Here is a 17,734-nt window from a genome sequence, read left to right as displayed (position 1 = left end):
TGCACTATTGCTGACTGACTAGATACTTTTTTGCCCCACTGTATATATATATATATATATATATATATATATATATATATATATATATATGTGTGTGTATATATATACAGGTCCTTCTCAAAAAATTAGCATATAGTGCTAAATTTCATTATTTACCATAATGTAATGATTACAATTAAACTTTCATATATTATAGATTCATTATCCACCAACTGAAATTTGTCAGGTCTTTTATTGTTTTAATACTGATGATTTTGGCATACAACTCCTGATAACCCAAAAAACCTGTCTCAATAAATTAGCATATCAAGAAAAGGTTCTCTAAACGACCTATTACCCTAATCTTCTGAATCAACTAATTAACTCTAAACACATGCAAAAGATACCTGAGGCTTTTATAAACTCCCTGCCTGGTTCATTACTCAAAACCCCCATCATGGGTAAGACTAGCGACCTGACAGATGTCAAGAAGGCCATCATTGACACCCTCAAGCAAGAGGGTAAGACCCAGAAAGAAATTTCTCAACAAATAGGCTGTTCCCAGAGTGCTGTATCAAGGCACCTCAATGGTAAGTCTGTTGGAAGGAAACAATGTGGCAGAAAACGCTGTACAACGATAAGAGGAGACCGGACCCTGAGGAAGATTGTTGAGAATGACCGATTCCAGACCTTGGGGAACCTGAGGAAGCAGTGGACTGAGTCTGGTGTGGAAACATCCAGAGCCACCGTGCACAGGCGTGTGCAGGAAATGGGCTACAGGTGCCGCATTCCCCAGGTAAAGCCACTTTTGAACCATAAACAGCGGCAGAGGCGCCTGACCTGGGCTACAGAAAAGCAGCACTGGACTGTTGCTAAGTGGTCCCAAGTACTTTTTTCTGATGAAAGCAAATTTTGCATGTCATTCGGAAATCAAGGTGCCAGAGTCTGGAGGAAGACTGGGGAGAAGGAAATGCCAAAATGCCTGAAGTCCAGTGTCAAGTACCCACAGTCAGTGATGGTGTGGGGTGCCATGTCAGCTGCTGGTGTTGGTCCACTGTGTTTCATCAAGGGCAGGGTCAATGCAGCTAGCTATCAGGAGATTTTGGAGCACTTCATGCTTCCATCGGCTGAAATGCTTTATGGAGATGAAGATTTCATTTTTCAGCATGACCTGGCACCTGCTCACAGTGCCAAAACCACTGGTAAATGGTTTACTGACCATGGTATTACTGTGCTCAATTGGCCTGCCAACTCTCCTGACCTGAACCCCATAGAGAATCTGTGGGATATTGTGAAGAGAAAGTTGAGAGACGCAAGACCCAACACTCTGGATGAGCTTAAGGCCGCTATTGAAGCATCCTGGGCCTCCATAACATCTCAGCAGTGTCACAGGCTGATTGCCTCCATGCCACGCCGCATTGAAGCAGTCATTTCTGCCAAAGGATTCCCGACCAAGTATTGAGTGCATAACTGAACATTATTATTTGATGGTTTTTTTGTTTGTTATTAAAAAACACTTTTATTTGATTGGATGGGTGAAATATGCTAATTTATTGAGACAGGTTTTTTGGGTTATCAGGAGTTGTATGCCAAAATCATCAGTATTAAAACAATAAAAGACCTGACAAATTTCAGTTGGTGGATAATGAATCTATAATATATGAAAGTTTAATTGTAATCATTACATTATGGTAAATAATGAAATTTAACACTATATGCTAATTTTTTGAGAAGGACCTGTATATATATATATATATATATATATATATATATATATATATATGTCAGTGAGACACATCCAGTGGGGCAAAAAAGTATTTAGTCAGTCAGCAATAGTGCAAGTTCCACCACTTAAAAAGATGAGAGGCGTCTGTAATTTACATCATAGGTAGACCTCAACTATGGGAGACAAACTGAGAAAAAAAAATCCAGAAAATCACATTGTCTGTTTTTTTAACAATTTATTTGCATATTATGGTGGAAAATAAGTATTTGGTCAGAAACAAAATTTCATCTCAATACTTTGTAATATATCCTTTGTTGGCAATGACAGAGGTCAAACGTTTTCTGTAAGTCTTCCCAAGGTTGCCACACACTGTTGGTATGTTGGCCCATTCCTCCATGCAGATCTCCTCTAGAGCAGTGATGTTTTTGGCTTTCCGCTTGGCAACACGGACTTTCAACTCCCTCCAAAGGTTTTCTATAGGGTTGAGATCTGGAGACTGGCTAGGCCACTCCAGGACCTTGAAATGCTTCTTACAAAGCCACTCCTTCGTTGCCCTGGCGGTGTGCTTTGGATCATTGTCATGTTGAAAGACCCAGCCACGTTTCATCTTCAATGCCCTTGCTGATGGAAGGAGGTTTGCACTCAAAATCTCACGATACATGGCCCCATTCATTCTTTCATGTACCCGGATCAGTCGTCCTGGCCCCTTTGCAGAGAAACAGCCCCAAAGCATGATGTTTCCACCACCATGCTTTACAGTAGGTATGGTGTTTGATGGATGCAACTCAGTATTCTTTTTCCTCCAAACACAACAAGTTGTGTTTCTACCAAACAGTTCCAGTTTGGTTTCATCAGACCATAGGACATTCTCCCAAAACTCCTCTGGATCATCCAAATGCTCTCTAGCAAACTTCAGACGGGCCCGGACATGTACTGGCTTAAGCAGTGGGACACGTCTGGCACTGCAGGATCTGAGTCCATGGTGGCGTAGTGTGTTACTTATGGTAGGCCTTGTTACATTGGTCCCAGCTCTCTGCAGTTCATTCACTAGGTCCCCCCGCGTGGTTCTGGGATTTTTGCTCACCTGTTGTGAATTCTGTGGTCAAGCTCCCTCCTGTGGTCATGAGTGGTTCTTCGGCTGGTTCTATGAGCTTCCTCTGGTGGATGTGAGTGGGGCTGCGGCTTCTGAGTTTCCTTCCTCAGGTGACGAGGTTAAGTCGTTAGGTGCTGCTCTATTTAACTCCACCTAGTTCTTTGTTCCTGGCCTTCAGTCAATGTTCCAGTATTGGTCTTGCTTTCTCCTGGATCGTTCTTGTGGCCTGTCTGCCCTGCATAAGCTAAGTTTTGCTTGTGTTACTTTTGTTTGCTATATTTTCTGTCCAGCTTGCTATATTGGTTTTTCTTGCTTGCTGGAAGCTCTGAGACGCAGAGGGAGCACCTCCGTACCGTTAGTCGGTGCGGAGGGTCTTTTTGCCCCCTCTGCGTGGTTGTTTGTAGGTTTTTGTGCTGACGGCAAAGCTATCTTTCCTATCCTCGGTCTATTCAGTAAGTCAGGCCTCACTTTGCTAAGATCTATTTCATCTCTGTGTTTGTATTTTCATCTTAACTCACAGTCATTATATGTGGGGGCTGCCTTTTCCTTTGGGGAATTTCTCTGAGGCAAGGTAGGCCTATTTTTCTATCTTCAGGGCTAGCTAGTTTCTCAGGCTGTGCCGAGTTGCATAGGGAGCGTTAGGCGCAATCCACGGCTACCTCTAGTGTGGTATGATAGGATTAGGGATTGCGGTCAGCAGAGTTCCCACGTCTCAGAGCTCGTCCTATGTTAGTAACTATCAGGTCACTTTGTGTGCTCTTAACCACTAGGTCCATTGTGGTTCTGAATCACCTGTTCATAACACTCACCGTTCTTGTGATCATTCTGACCCCACGGGGTGGGATTTTGCGTGGAGCCCCAGATCGAGGGAGATTATCAGTGGTCTTGTATGTCTTCCATTTTCTAATTATTGCTCCCACTGTTGATTTCTTCACTCCAAGCTGGTTGGCTATTGCAGATTCAGTCTTCCCAGCCTGGTGCAGGGCTACAATTTTGTTTCTGGTGTCCTTTGACAGCTCTTTGGTCTTCACCATAGTGGAGTTTGGAGTCAGACTGTTTGAGGGTGTGCACAGGTGTCTTTTTATACTGATAACAAGTTTAAACAGGTGCCATTACTACAGGTAATGAGTGGAGGAAAGAGAAGACTCTTAAAGAAGAAGTTACAGGTATGTGAGAGCCAGAAATCTTGATTGTTTGTTTCTGACCAAATACTTATTTTCCACCATAATATGCAAATAAATTGTTAAAAAAACAGACAATGTGATTTTCTGGATTTTTTTTTCTCAGTTTGTCTCCCATAGTTGAGGTCTACCTATGATGTAAATTACAGACGCCTCTCATCTTTTTAAGTGGTGGAACTTGCACTATTGCTGACTGACTAAATACTTTTTTGCCCCACTGTATATACACTATGTTCCAAATTATTATGCAGATGACATTTTTCTCGGATTTTCCTAAATGGTCGGTGCAAATGACAATCAGTCTAATAAATGTCATCACCCGTTAGAGTATACCGTACATCGAATTTTATTGAAGAAACCTCCCAATGATAACAGTATAATCTCCAAAATGAACAAAAACTCAAAATGTACTGTTCCAAATTATTAGACACAGTAGAATTTCTGTTTTAAAGAACTAAAAATGCTCATTTGTGGAATTTGCAGCATTAGGAGGTCACATTCACTGAACAAAAAAGCTATTTAACTCCAAAACATCCTAACAGGCCAAGTTACATGTTAACATAGGACTCCTTCTTTGATATCACCTTCACAATTCTTGCATTCTTGAGTTTTTGGAGAGTTTCTGCTTGTACGTCTTTGCATGAAGTCAGAATAGCCTCCCAGAGCCGCTGTTTTGATGTGAACTGCCTCCCACCCTCATAGATCTTGTGCTGGATGATACGCCAAAGGTTTTCTATAGGGTTGAGGTCAGGGGAAGATGGTGGCCACACCATGAGTTTATCTCGTTTTATGCCCATAGCAGCCAATGACTCAGAGGTATTATTTGCAGCATGAGATGGGGCATTGTCATGCATGAAGATGATTTTGCTCCTGAAGGCACGTTTCTGCTTTTAGACCATGGAAGAAAGTTGTCAGTCAGAAACGCTAATTACTTTACTGAGGTCATTTTCACATCTTCAGGAACCTTAAAGGGCCCCACCAACTGTTTCCCCATGATTCCGGCCCAAAACATGATTTCTCCACCTCCTTGCTGATGTTGCAGCCTTGTTGCGACATGGTGGCCATCCACCAACCATCCACTACTCCATCCATCTGGACCATCCAGGGTTGCTCGACACTCATCATTAAACAAGACTGTTTGAAAATTAGTCTTCATGTATGTCTGGGCCCACTGCAACCGTTTCTGCTCATGAACACTGTTTAGGGGTGGCCGAATAGTAGGTTTATGCACCACAGCAAGCCTTTGAAGGATCATACACCTTGAGGTTCGAGGGACTCCAGAGGCACCAGCAGCTTCAAATAACTGTTTGCTGCTTTGTGATGGTATTTTGGCAGCTGCTCTCTTAATCCAATGAATTTGTCTGGCAGAAACCTTCCTCTTTATGCCTTTATCTGCATGAACTCTGTCTGTGCTCTGTCTCAGTCACAAATCTCTTCACAGTATGATGATGACAAAGTTTTTGTGAAGTATCTAATTTTTTCATACCTTGTCCAAGGCATTGCACTATTCAACACTTTCCAGCAGCAAAGAGATCCTTTTTATTTCTCATATTGCTTGACAACTTTGGCCTGCTTAATAATGTGGAACATCATTTTTAAGTAGTTTTCCTTTAATTAGAATCACCTGGAAAACTAATTATCACATGTGTTTAAGATTGATTTCAGTTATCTATTGAGCCCTGAGACACAATACCATCCGCAAGTTTATTTGAAAAACAAAACAATTAAATATGACACTTAAATCCAATTTGCATAATAATTTGGAACACAGTGTATATATATTTATATTTCATACAGCGCTAGATAGCAGAAAAGCCAGTAATTCAATTGCTGGCTTTTGCTATCTCCTTCCCAAACCTGACAGGATATTAGACATGGTTTACATACAGTAAACCATCTCATATCCCTTAATTTTTAACATAGTCCTCACTAATAATGTTCCAAGTGTCTGTGTGCAAAATTTGGGGGCTCTAGCTGTTAAAATAAAGGGTTAAATCACGGAAAAAATTGGTGTGGGCTCCCGCGCAATTTTCTCCGCCAGAGTGGGAAAGCCAGTGACTGAGGGCAGATATTAATAGCCTAGAGAGGGACCATGGTTATAGGACCCCCCTGGCTAAAAACATCTGCCCCCAGCCGCCGCAGAAGAGGCACATCTGTAAGATGCACCTATTCTGGCACTTAGCCTCTCTCTTCCCACTCCCGAGTAGCCGTGGGATATGGGGTAATAAAGGGTTAATGTCACCTTGCTATTGTAAGGTGACATTAAGCCAGGTTAATAATGGAGAGTTGTCAATAAGACAGCGGACACCCACTAACGCAATGTGAACCTAGCCTTAATAAACATAGACCCTAAAATCTATTTTGCAATTTCTTCTCAATCTGACAATACTATACTGTTAGGGCAGGTGGCAAAGTTCTGAAGGGAAGCCACCTCATTTGGCTTTAAGAACCCAGATTTTGTTGGAATAATTTGGGGACATTATTCGCATACCACCTAAGCTTCCCAAGCAACCAAAAATCAGAACAGTACCGTTATCGTCCATAGCCATGTCCGGGTGATAACTAAATCTTATAGCCTCTGGCTATTCAGAAACGTCTGAGCTTGTCTCAGTTCGGTCTCGCGAGGCCGTTATTGTCTATAGCCACCAGTGAAACTTGGACTTTGGTGCACACAGTCTGGGGAATGTCTTCTCACAGAAATCCTAGCTTGTCCAGCTCCAGCTAACTGACTAGTGAACACATGGCCTGGTTCTAGTCATAGCTATCCAGGTACACCCTATCAGGACCTGTAGTGCTAGGATTTAACCCTAGCCTACCTGGCTTTCCTACAGTGAGTTCTTGCTACAACAATGCTAAACATATGGATGCTAATAGTGTTTGGGGACACTACAAGGCCCAGAAGCGAAGGGGTTATTTGGCTTTGGAAGTGCAGATTTTGCTGAATCAGTTTATGGAAATCATATTACTTTTTAAGAGTCTGTCAGCTACTAGTAATGTAGAAAATGTCTAATTTTACTAGTATCATTTTGGCCTACATACATTTTTTAGTGGTTTATTCCAATATTTGGTGAGGGTAACGAACAATGAGGGTCGAACATCATACTGTACTGATTCCTGCTCTGAGGTCTACTGCTGGATTATGAACTGTTTTTGTTTTAGTGAGTAGTTGATTTTTGCTACAAAACTTGCAATTTCAACTGAAAACACTCCGCTCCATACATCTCGTACACACACGGGTCCTCTCTGTACGCCTCGTACACACACGGCTCCGCTCCGTACACCTCATAAACACACAGCTCTGCTCCATACACCTCGTAAACACACAGCTCTGCTCCGTACACCTCCTACACACGCGGCTCCGCTCCGTACACCTCGTATACACACAGCTCCACTCCGTACACCTCGTACACACACGGCTCCACTCCGTACACCTCGTACACACACGGCTCCGCTCCGTACACCTCGTGCACACATGGCTCCTCTCCAAACACCTCGTACACACGCGGCTCCGCTCCGTACACCTCGTACACGCGCGGCTCCACTCCATACACCTCATATACACGGCTCCGCTCCGCACACCTCCTACACACGTGGCTCCTCTCCAGGGCCGGCTCCAGGTTTTTGAGGGCCCCGGGCGAAAGAGTCTCAGTGGGCCCCCCTTTAACACATACCACGATTCATGATTGCATATAAACACAGCCATGTAGTCTATAACACAGCCCACGCAGTATATAGCACAGCCACGTAGCATAAAACACAGCCAAGTAGTATATAACAGCCCACGTAGCATATAACACAGCCACGTAGTATATAGCACAGCCCATATAGTATATAGCACAGCCACATAGTATATAACACGGCCCACGTAGTTTATAGAACAGCCATCTAGCATATAACAGCCCACGTAGTATATAACACGGCCCACATAGTATATAGAACAGCCATGTAGTATATAGAGACACTTGCCCCATATAGTGCTGCACAAACGTTATTGCCCCATAAGATGCTCCATACAGACACTTGCCCCATTTGCTGTTGCTGCAATAAAAAAAAAAATCACATACTCACCTCTCCATCGGTCAGGCCCCCGGCACTTTCAATATTCACCTATCCTCGTTCCAGCTGCTGCCTGCCCTTAACGCCGGTCTTGAATGGGCCCCCCTGTCTCACCAGGGCCCGGCTCTTGCCTGGGTACACCGGGTAATGACGCCGGCACTGCTCCGCTCTGTACACCTTGTACACGTGCGGCTCCGCTCTTTACACCTCGTACACGCGCGGCTCCGCTCCGTACACCTCGTACACGCGGTTCCGTACACCTCGTACACGCGCGGCTCCGCTCCGTACACCTCGTACACGCGCGGCTCCACTCCGTACACCTCGCACACGTGCGGCTCTGCTCCGTACACCTCATACACGTGCGGCTCCGCTCCGTACACCTCGTACACACACTGCTCCGCTCCGTACACCTCGTACACACACGGCTCTGCTCCGTACACCTCGTACACACGCGGCTCCGCTCCTTACACCTCGTACACATGGCTCTGCTACATCCACACTGTAAACCCCTCCTGACCCCACACATAAACTTCCCCTCATCCAGCACCATGACAACCAGCACAGCAGAGTCCTGCATACACTGAGGCCCCTGATCATGTGACCCCTGACTCCTCCCCTCCTGTGACCTCATCACAGGTCCTGTGCGCACAGAACAGCCATATATGTGGTGTGCGGCTCTGCAGGTGGAGGTAGGTGCTGGAGATTCCCCATTACTGGGCGGGGGCAGGGGGCAGTAACCCCTTCAGTGCTTAGACAATTTTGGTGTCTTTCTGTTGCTTGTTTATGTGACTCCTGACGTTTTGTTCCTTTTCCTCAGATAGATACATATGACCCAACTATGAAAGAGATAAAATATTTTGCCATCCCCCTACACACAGTATAATGTTCCCACAGTGCCACCATCCCCCCACACACATTATACACATGTGGTCAAAATTGTTGGTACCCCTCGTTTAATGACAGAAAAACTCACAATGGTCACAGAAATAACTTGAATCTGACAAAAGTAATAACAAATAAAAAATCTATGAAAATGAACAAATGAAAGTCAGGCATTGCTTTTCAACCATGCTTCCACAGAATTTTTAAAAATAAAACTCATGAAATAGGCCTGAACAGAAATGATGGTACCCCTGAAAATAATGTGACAAAAGGGACATGTTAAATCACGGTGTGTCCACTAACCAGCGTCACAGGCGTCTACAATCTTAGAATCAGTGAGTGGACCTGTATATATAAGGCTCCAGATATTCACTGTGCTGTTTGGTGACATGGTGTGTATCACACTCAACATGGACCAGGGGAAGCAAAGGAAAGCGTTGTCTCAGGAGATTAGAAAGAAAATTATAGACAAACATGTTAAAGGTAAAAGTTATCAGACCATCTCCAAGCAGCTTCATGTTCCTGTGACTACAGTTGCCCATATTAAGAAAAAAACACAAAAATTGAGCTTCACTTGAGTAGGTACACATGCATCTCATAAGCGCATGTTCACATTGGCCATGAAACATATAAAACCTACAAGAGAAACATGAGCAAAAACCCTGCTGTAACTAAGTAATTAAAAAGCAAAAAGAGCTTTTAAATAACACAGAGTTTTTAGTAATACTGTTTTTATGAAAAATAGCATAAAAGCCATCCCACCACGACAAGGTAACTCTGATCGGGACAGTCCAACACTGTCTAATATTAAAACCTTACCATGTGTCAATGTTGACCTCAGTGTGAATAAGGGCAGACAAAAGGACTGGGCCCAACCGGTGAAACACCAGTCTGGGAAAACCTTATATACAATCTTTAGCTCAGAAAAAGGGAGGCCACACCCCGGCTTGCACAGAATGCAATAATACAAAGAAAAAACCCAAAAATTGAGCTTCACTTGAGTTGGTGCTTCACTGGTTGGGCCCGGTCCTTTTGTCTGCCCTTATTCACACTGACGTCAACATTGACACATGGTAAGGTTTTAATATTAGACAGTGTAGAACTATCCCGATCAGAGTTACCTTGTCGTGGTGGGATGGCTTTTATACGATTTTTGATCAAAAACAGTGTTACTAAAAACTCTGTGTTATTTAAATGCACTTTTTGCTTTTATTTACTTAGTTACAGCAGGGTTTTTGCAAATTTTTTCTCTTGTAGGTTTTATAAGTTGCACATATTATTCAAAAATTTAAGATCCATGGGACTGTAGCCAACCTGCCTGGACATGACTGCAGGAGGAAAATTGATGACAAATCAAAGAGACGGATAATACGAATGGTAACAAAAGAGCCCAGAAAAACTTATAAACAGATTAAAGGTGAACTTCAAGCTCAATGAACATCCGTGTCAGATCGCATCATCCGTCTTTGTACGAGCCAAAGTGGAGTGCATGGGAGATGACCAAGGAGGACACCATTGTTGAGAAAACAATCCTAAAAAAGCCAGATTGGAATTCACGCAATTTCATGTTGACAAGCCACAAAGCTTCTGGGAGAATATCCTTTGGACAGATGAGACAAAAATTGAACTTTTTGGCAAGACACATCAGCTCTATGTTCACAGATGGAAAAATGAAGCATATCAAGAGAAGAACACTGTCTCTACTGTGAAACATGGGGGAGGCTCTGTTATGTTCTGGGGCTGCGTTGCTGCATCTGGAACAAAGTGTCTAGCATCTGTGCAGGGTACAATGAAATCTCAAGATTATCAAGGGATTCTAGAGAGAAATGTGCTGCCCAGTGTCAGAGAGCTTGATCTCAGTCGCAGGTCATAAGTCTTGCAACAGGATAATGACCCAAAACACACAGCTAAAAACACCCAAGAATGGCTAAGAAGAAAACATTTGACTATTCTGACGTGGCCTTCTATAAGCCCTGACCTAAATCCTATTGAGCACCTATGGATGAGCTGAAACATGCCGTCTGGAAAAGGCAACTGTCAAACACAAGACAACTGGAGCAGTTTGCTCTTGAGGAGTGGGCCAAAATAACTGTCGAGAGGTGCAGAAGTCTCATTGACAGTTAAAGGAATCGTTTGATTGCAGTGATTGACTCGAAAGATTGTGCAACAATTAAGTTGAGGGTACCATCATTTCGGTCCAGGCCTATTTCATGTTTTTTTTTTTTATTATTCTTTGGAGAATGGTTGAAAAGCAATGTCTGACTTTCATTTGTTCATTTTCATAGATTTTTAATTTATTAGTACTTTTGTCAGATTCAAGTTATTTCTGTGACCATTGTGGGTTTTTCTGTCATTAAAAGAGGGGGTACCAACAATTTTGACCACATGTGTATTTGTTCCCATCTTTTCTGTCGGCCATTAAAGGCATCAACTACTGAGGACTCTCAGTTTTGATGATTTTTCTACGATACAATACAGATACGATACGATACAGATATATATTTCTCCTATCAGATAAGATGGAGGAGGCTCTACATATCTCTTTCTGCCTCAGATAGTATAATGGATGTCGACTTTGTTACTTCAGATACAGTTAGGGCCAGAAATATTTGGACAGTGACACAATTTTCGCGAGTTGGGCTCTGCATGCCACCACATTGGATTTGAAATGAAACCTCTACAACAGAATTCAAGTGCAGATTGTAACGTTTAATTTGAAGGGTTGAACAAAAATATCTGATAGAAAATGTAGGAATTGTACACATTTCTTTACAAACACTCCACATTTTAGGAGGTCAAAAGTAATTGGACAAATAAACATAACCCAAACAAAATATTTTTATTTTCAATATTTTGTTGCAAATCCTTTGGAGGCAATCACTGCCTTAAGTCTGGAACCCATGGACATCACCAAACGCTGGGTTTCCTCCTTCTTAATGCTTTGCCAGGCCTTTACAACCGCAGCCTTCAGGTCTTGCTTGTTTGTGGGTCTTTCCGTCTTAAGTCTGGATTTGAGCAAGTGAAATGCATGCTCAATTGGGTTTAGATCTGGAGATTGACTTGGCCATTGCAGAATGTTCCACTTTTTGGCACTCATGAACTCCTGGGTAGCTTTGGCTGTATGCTTGGGGTCATTGTCCATCTGTACTATGAAGCGCCGTCCAATCAACTTTGCAGCATTTGGCCGAATCTGGGCTGAAAGTATATCCCGGTACACTTCAGAATTCATCCGGCTACTCTTGTCTGCTCTTATGTCATCAATAAACACAAGTGACCCAGTGCCATTGAAAGCCATGCATGCCCATGACATCACGTTGCCTCCACCATGTTTTACAGAGGATGTGGTGTGCCTTGGATCATGTGCCGTTTCCTTTCTTCTCCAAACTTTTTTCTTCCCATCATTCTGGTACAGGTTGATCTTTGTCTCATCTGTCCATAGAATACTTTTCCAGAACTGAGCTGGCTTCTTGAGGTGTTTTCCTGCAAATTTAACTCTGGCCTGGCTATTTTTGTTATTGATGAATGGTTTGCATCTAGATGTGAACCCTTTGTATTTACTGTCATGGAGTTTTCTCTTTACTGTTGACTTAGAGACAGATACACCTACTTCACTGAGAGTGTTCTGGACTTCAGTTGATGTTGTGAACGGGTTCTTCTTCACCAAATTAAGTATGCGGCGATCATCCACCACTGTTGTCATCCGTGGACGCCCAGGCCTTTTTGAGTTCCCAAGCTCACCAGTCAATTCCTTTTTTCTCAGAATGTACCCAACTGTTGATTTTGCTACTCCAAGCATGTCTGCTATCTCTCTGATGGATTTTTTCAGCCTCAGGATGTTCTGCTTCACCTCAATTGAGAGTTCCTTTGACCGCATGTTGTCTGCTCACAGCAACAGCTTCCAAATGCAAAACCACACACCTGGAATCCACCCCTGACCTTTTAACTACTTCATTGATTACAGGTTAACGAGGGAGATGCCTTCAGAGTTAATTGCAGCCCTTAGAGTCCATTGTCCAATTACTTTCGGTCCCTTGAAAAAGAGGACGCTATGCATTACAGAGCTATGATTCCTAAACCCTTTCTCCGATTTGGATGTGGAAACTATCATATTGCAGCTGGGAGTGTGCACTTTCAGCCCATATTATATATATAATTGTATTTCTGAACATGTTTTTGTAAACAGCTAAAATAACAAAACTTGTGTCACTGTCCAAATATTTCTGGCCCTAACTGTATATAGAAGATGTCTTCTCTCTGTCTTCATCAAGATTGGAGAATGTTCTTTCCTTCTTGATAAAAGTGTTATGTATCTTCTTTTTTTTTTTACTTAAAACAGACTGCAGACTGTCATGGTATTGATATCGTGTTCATAATGGGCTTTCATCATGTTTACATGAAATACTTCCCGACTTCTGTTTTCCATATCCATAGACGCAGTAAATTTACATAATTGCAGCTCTGGAAAATAGTATAAAGGCTGTCCCATGAAGCCTGATGTTGGTTTTTGTTTATAGGCACAAGGACCCACATTTTCTGGCCTACATCATAAATCTTTCCATTGTATTGCGATCACGTCATTGTTTCTGGGTGGCCTGGACCTGTTGCCATTTTCATGAACCAGCCCTGTTGCCACCTGCATCTTTTTCGAAACTTTATAGCATACTCAGCTTCTGAAACGTTAGGTTGAAGAAGTAAGTTTTCTTTTCTCAGGAATTGGCAGTGTAGAGATCTGCCATTTCAGCCAGTTTTTGAATCCTGGTCCTTGAACTGAGGCACAGCTTTTTGACAAATTTGCTGAAATTGTTCCTTAAACATAAGATCCTCCAGGTCCTCAAACTTGGCTGCAGACAAACCCCTAATCCACTGGAAAAAGGTTATTCTCAAGAAACCAGCCACATCACAACTGTTCATGGGTCTGGATTTTTATTTTCAATAAACTTCTGGAGTGATGCTATATTTCTGGAACAGGGCATCTTTAATAGCATCATCATTATTATTTATCTCTTGAGTAAAATCCCCAAATGCCTCAAGAGATTTGCCTTTTTTGATACCGGTATCGGATACCTTGGCCATTCTTCAGAAGGAAAGTGAATTTGTTTGCATGTATTTTCATTTTTTGAAAAAGGACAGCAATTACAACATTATTTTTACATGTGCAATTATTGTGATACCAAGTATGAACATGGTTTTGTTTTTCAAATTTTTTTCGTAATACATTTCATGAAGAAACAAAATAGATTTCTTGCCAATGCTTTGAAAAAGCAGAAACAGTCTTTTTTTTTTTATAGCTACAATGGCAACAATCATGTTCTGCCACCACGTATCGAGATATCAATGCTTTGTTTAACCAATTAGCTGTAACAGTTGCTATTGATTGCAGCATATAAAAAGTTAGAAATCCAGCTTTTGAACCCCTCCAATCAACGTCATTTAATAATACATCAAGGAGTGCAAACTCTTTTAGGCATCGGATTACATCGGCTCAACTTTCTCCCATTTAGGTCCCTACAATATTGGATCCTCTCAGTGGAGATCTTCTATATAAAAGAATTTTCCTGATTGCCCCATCAAAGATGGATAGGGACAGGAGGAAGAAGACGGAGAGAATATTTCACCTTACCCTAGAGATCCTCTTCCAGCTTACTGGAGAGGTGAGAGATTCTGATGATGACATATTACATCATTCTTATCTATGGGAATACCAGATGGACAGTACTGGAGAGGTGAGGACTCTGGAAATGTCTGTAGTGAGATTTTTTATTGTGTCTCTCCATAACCAGGATTACACAGTAGTGAAGAAGACCTCTAGTGATTGCAGTCAGGACCCGATATCTGAGGGACAGGGAAGACCCCTGAGCCCAATCACGGCGCCTCCATCTCGCCCCCTGATAGATGAAGACATCAATGACCAGAAGATCCTAGAACTCACCTACAAGATGATTGAGCTGCTGACTGGAGAGGTGACACTGCTGGGAATGCTGGGACATTATACAGTAATGCTATGAAGGGATTGGGGGTATGATGGTATCATTCTATGTGTTAGGTTCCTCTAAGGAGCCAGGATGTCACCGTGTATTTCTCGATGGAGGAGTGGGAGTATTTAGAAGGACACAAAGATCTGTACAAGGACGTCATGATGGAGGATCCCCAACCCCTCACATCACCAGGTAATAGGACTAAATACACACGGCCTATAATTATCTGTATGTAAAGAATAAATTCAGCCCCTGTATGTGTTTCCTCCAGCTTTATCCAGTAAGAGGACAACACCAGAGAGATGTCCCCGTCCTCTTCTTATACAGAACTGTAAACAAGAAAATCCCGATGTTCCTCAGTATCATCAGGTAGATGGAGAGAAGGTGTCATGAGATCTCTTCTAAGATGTGTAGATGTCTATGAAGGTCTTGTGTTCAGTCTTGTTTTATCCACCAGTATTATATGTTTTATACTTGTGTAATGAGAACGGTGGAGATGGCAGGATTAGAGCTGATCATAGATGTGACTTCTCCACCTGTCTGTGACTTTTATAATTTTTGTTTCAGGGTAAAGATCTGACCCATATTAATACTACAGAGACCATCGTGAGGCGTGATGAGCGGTGTAAAGAGGAGATTCCTACATACGGTTACCCAGGTGAGTAGTCGAAGGAAGGGCCAGGGGGTGCTAGAGTGGTAGCCATGGATGACATCAGTCCCTGTATCACTCCCTAGACCCCTTCCCTTAACCCATTTACCCCCAAGGGTGGTTTGCACGTTATGGACCGGGCCAATTTTTACAATTCTGACCACTGTCCCTTTATGAGGTTATAACTCTGGAACGCTTCAACGGATCCCGGTGATTCTGACATTGTTTTCTCGTGACATATTGTACTTCATGATAGTGGTAAAATTTCTTTGATATTGCCTGCGTTTATTTGTGAAAAAAACGGAAATATGGCGAAAATTTTTAAACTTTCGCAATTTTCCAACTTTGAATTTTTATGCAATTAAATCACAGAGATAAGTCACACAAAATACTTAATAAGTAAAATTTCCCACATGTCTACTTTACATCAGCACAATTTTGGAACCAAAATTTTTTTTTGTTAGGGAGTTATAAGGGTTAAAAGTTGACCAGCAATTTCTCATTTTTACAACACCATTTTATTTTGAAGTCATTTTGAGGGGTCTATATGATAGAAAATACCCAAGTGTGACACCATTCTAAAAACGGCACCCCTCAAGGTTCTCAAAACCACATTCAAGAAGTTTATTAACCCTTCAGGTGTTTCACAGGAATTTTTGGAATGTTTAAATAAAAATTAACATTTAACTTTTTTTCACAAAAAATTTACTTCAGCTCCAATTTGTTTTATTTTACCAAGGGTTACAGGAGAAAATAGACCCCAAACCTTGTTGTACAATTTGTCCTGAGTACGCCGATACCCCATAAGTGGAGGTAAACTACTGTTTGGGCGCATGACAGAGCTCGGAAGCGAAGGAGCGCCATTTGACTTTTTAATGCAAAATTGACTGGAATTGAGATGGGACGCCATGTTGCGTTTGGAGAGCCACTGATGTGCCTAAACATTGAAACCCCCCACAAGTGACACCATTTTGGAAAGTAGACCCCCTAAGGAACTTATCTAGATGTGTGGTGAGCACTTTGACCCACCAAGAGCTTCACAGAAGTTTATAATGCAGAACCGTAAAAATAAAAAATCATTTTTTTTCACAAAAATTATCTTTTCGCCCCCAATTTTTTATTTTCCCAATGGTAAGAGAAGAAATCGGAACCAAAAAGTTGTTGTACAATTTGTCCTGAGTACGCTGATACCCCATATGTGGGGTTAAACCACTGTTTGGGCGCATGGGAGAGCTCGGAAGGGAAGGAGCGCCGTTTGACTTTTCAATGCAAAATTCACAGGAATTGAGATGAGACGCCATGTTGCGTTTGGAGAGCCACTGATGTGCCTAAACATTGAAACCCCCCACAAGTGACACCATTTTGGAAAGTAGACCCCCTAAGGAACTTATCTAGATGTGTGGTGAGCACTTTGACCCACCAAGAGCTTCACAGAAGTTTATAATGCAGAGCCGTAAAAATAAAACACAAATTTTTTCCCACAAAAATTATTTTTTAGTCCCCAGTTTTGTATTTTCCCGAGGGTAACAGGAGAAATTGGACCCCAAAAGTTGTTGTGCAATTTGTCCTGAGTGCGCTGATACCCCATATGTGGGGGGAACCACCGTTTGGGCGCATGGGAGGGCTCGGAAGGGAAGGAGCGCCATTTGGAATGCAGACTTAGATGGAATGGTCTGCAGGCGTCACATTGCGTTTGCAGAGCCCCTAATGTACCTAAACAGTAGAAACCCCCCACAAGTGACCCCATATTTGAAACTAGACCCCCCAAGGAACTTATCTAGATGTGTTGTGAGAACTTTGAGCCCCCAAGTGTTTCACTACAGTTTCTAACGCAGAGCCGTGAAAATAAAAAATAAAAATTCACCCCAAAATTATTTTTTAGCCCCCAGTTTTGTATTTTCTCGAGGGTAACAGGAGAAATTGGACCCCAAAAGTTGTTGTCCAATTTGTCCTGAGTGCGCTGATGCCCCATATGTGGGGGGGAACCAACGTTTGGGCGCATGGGAGGGCTTGGAAGGGAAGGAGCGCCATTTGGAATGCAGACTTAGATGGAATGGTCTGCAGGCGTCACATTGCGTTTGCAGAGCCCCTAATATACCTAAACAGTAGAAACCCCCCACAAGTGACCCCATATTGGAAACTAGACCCTCCCACGAACTTATCTGGATGTGTTGTGAGAACTTTGAGCCCCCA

General features: G+C 42.4%; 1 protein-coding gene across 1 annotated transcript in view; it reads left to right on the top strand.

Moving 5' to 3' along the window:
• Nucleotides 1–17,734, top strand: part of LOC138666585 (zinc finger protein Xfin-like) — a 162,944-nt gene that overhangs the window by 120,287 nt on the left and 24,923 nt on the right. The window contains exons 21-25 of the mRNA XM_069754786.1: nucleotides 14,419–14,568; nucleotides 14,698–14,877; nucleotides 14,961–15,084; nucleotides 15,164–15,261; nucleotides 15,460–15,550. Of these exons, the coding sequence (XP_069610887.1) occupies nucleotides 14,419–14,568; nucleotides 14,698–14,877; nucleotides 14,961–15,084; nucleotides 15,164–15,261; nucleotides 15,460–15,550 (643 nt within the window). The remainder of the gene's footprint in view (nucleotides 1–14,418; nucleotides 14,569–14,697; nucleotides 14,878–14,960; nucleotides 15,085–15,163; nucleotides 15,262–15,459; nucleotides 15,551–17,734) is intronic.

Source organism: Ranitomeya imitator, chromosome 2 (genome assembly GCF_032444005.1).
Source record: "Ranitomeya imitator isolate aRanImi1 chromosome 2, aRanImi1.pri, whole genome shotgun sequence".
NCBI lineage: Eukaryota > Metazoa > Chordata > Amphibia > Anura > Dendrobatidae > Ranitomeya > Ranitomeya imitator.
Note: the sequence above shows the minus strand (reverse complement) of the source record. Positions and strands in the feature narration are given on the sequence as shown.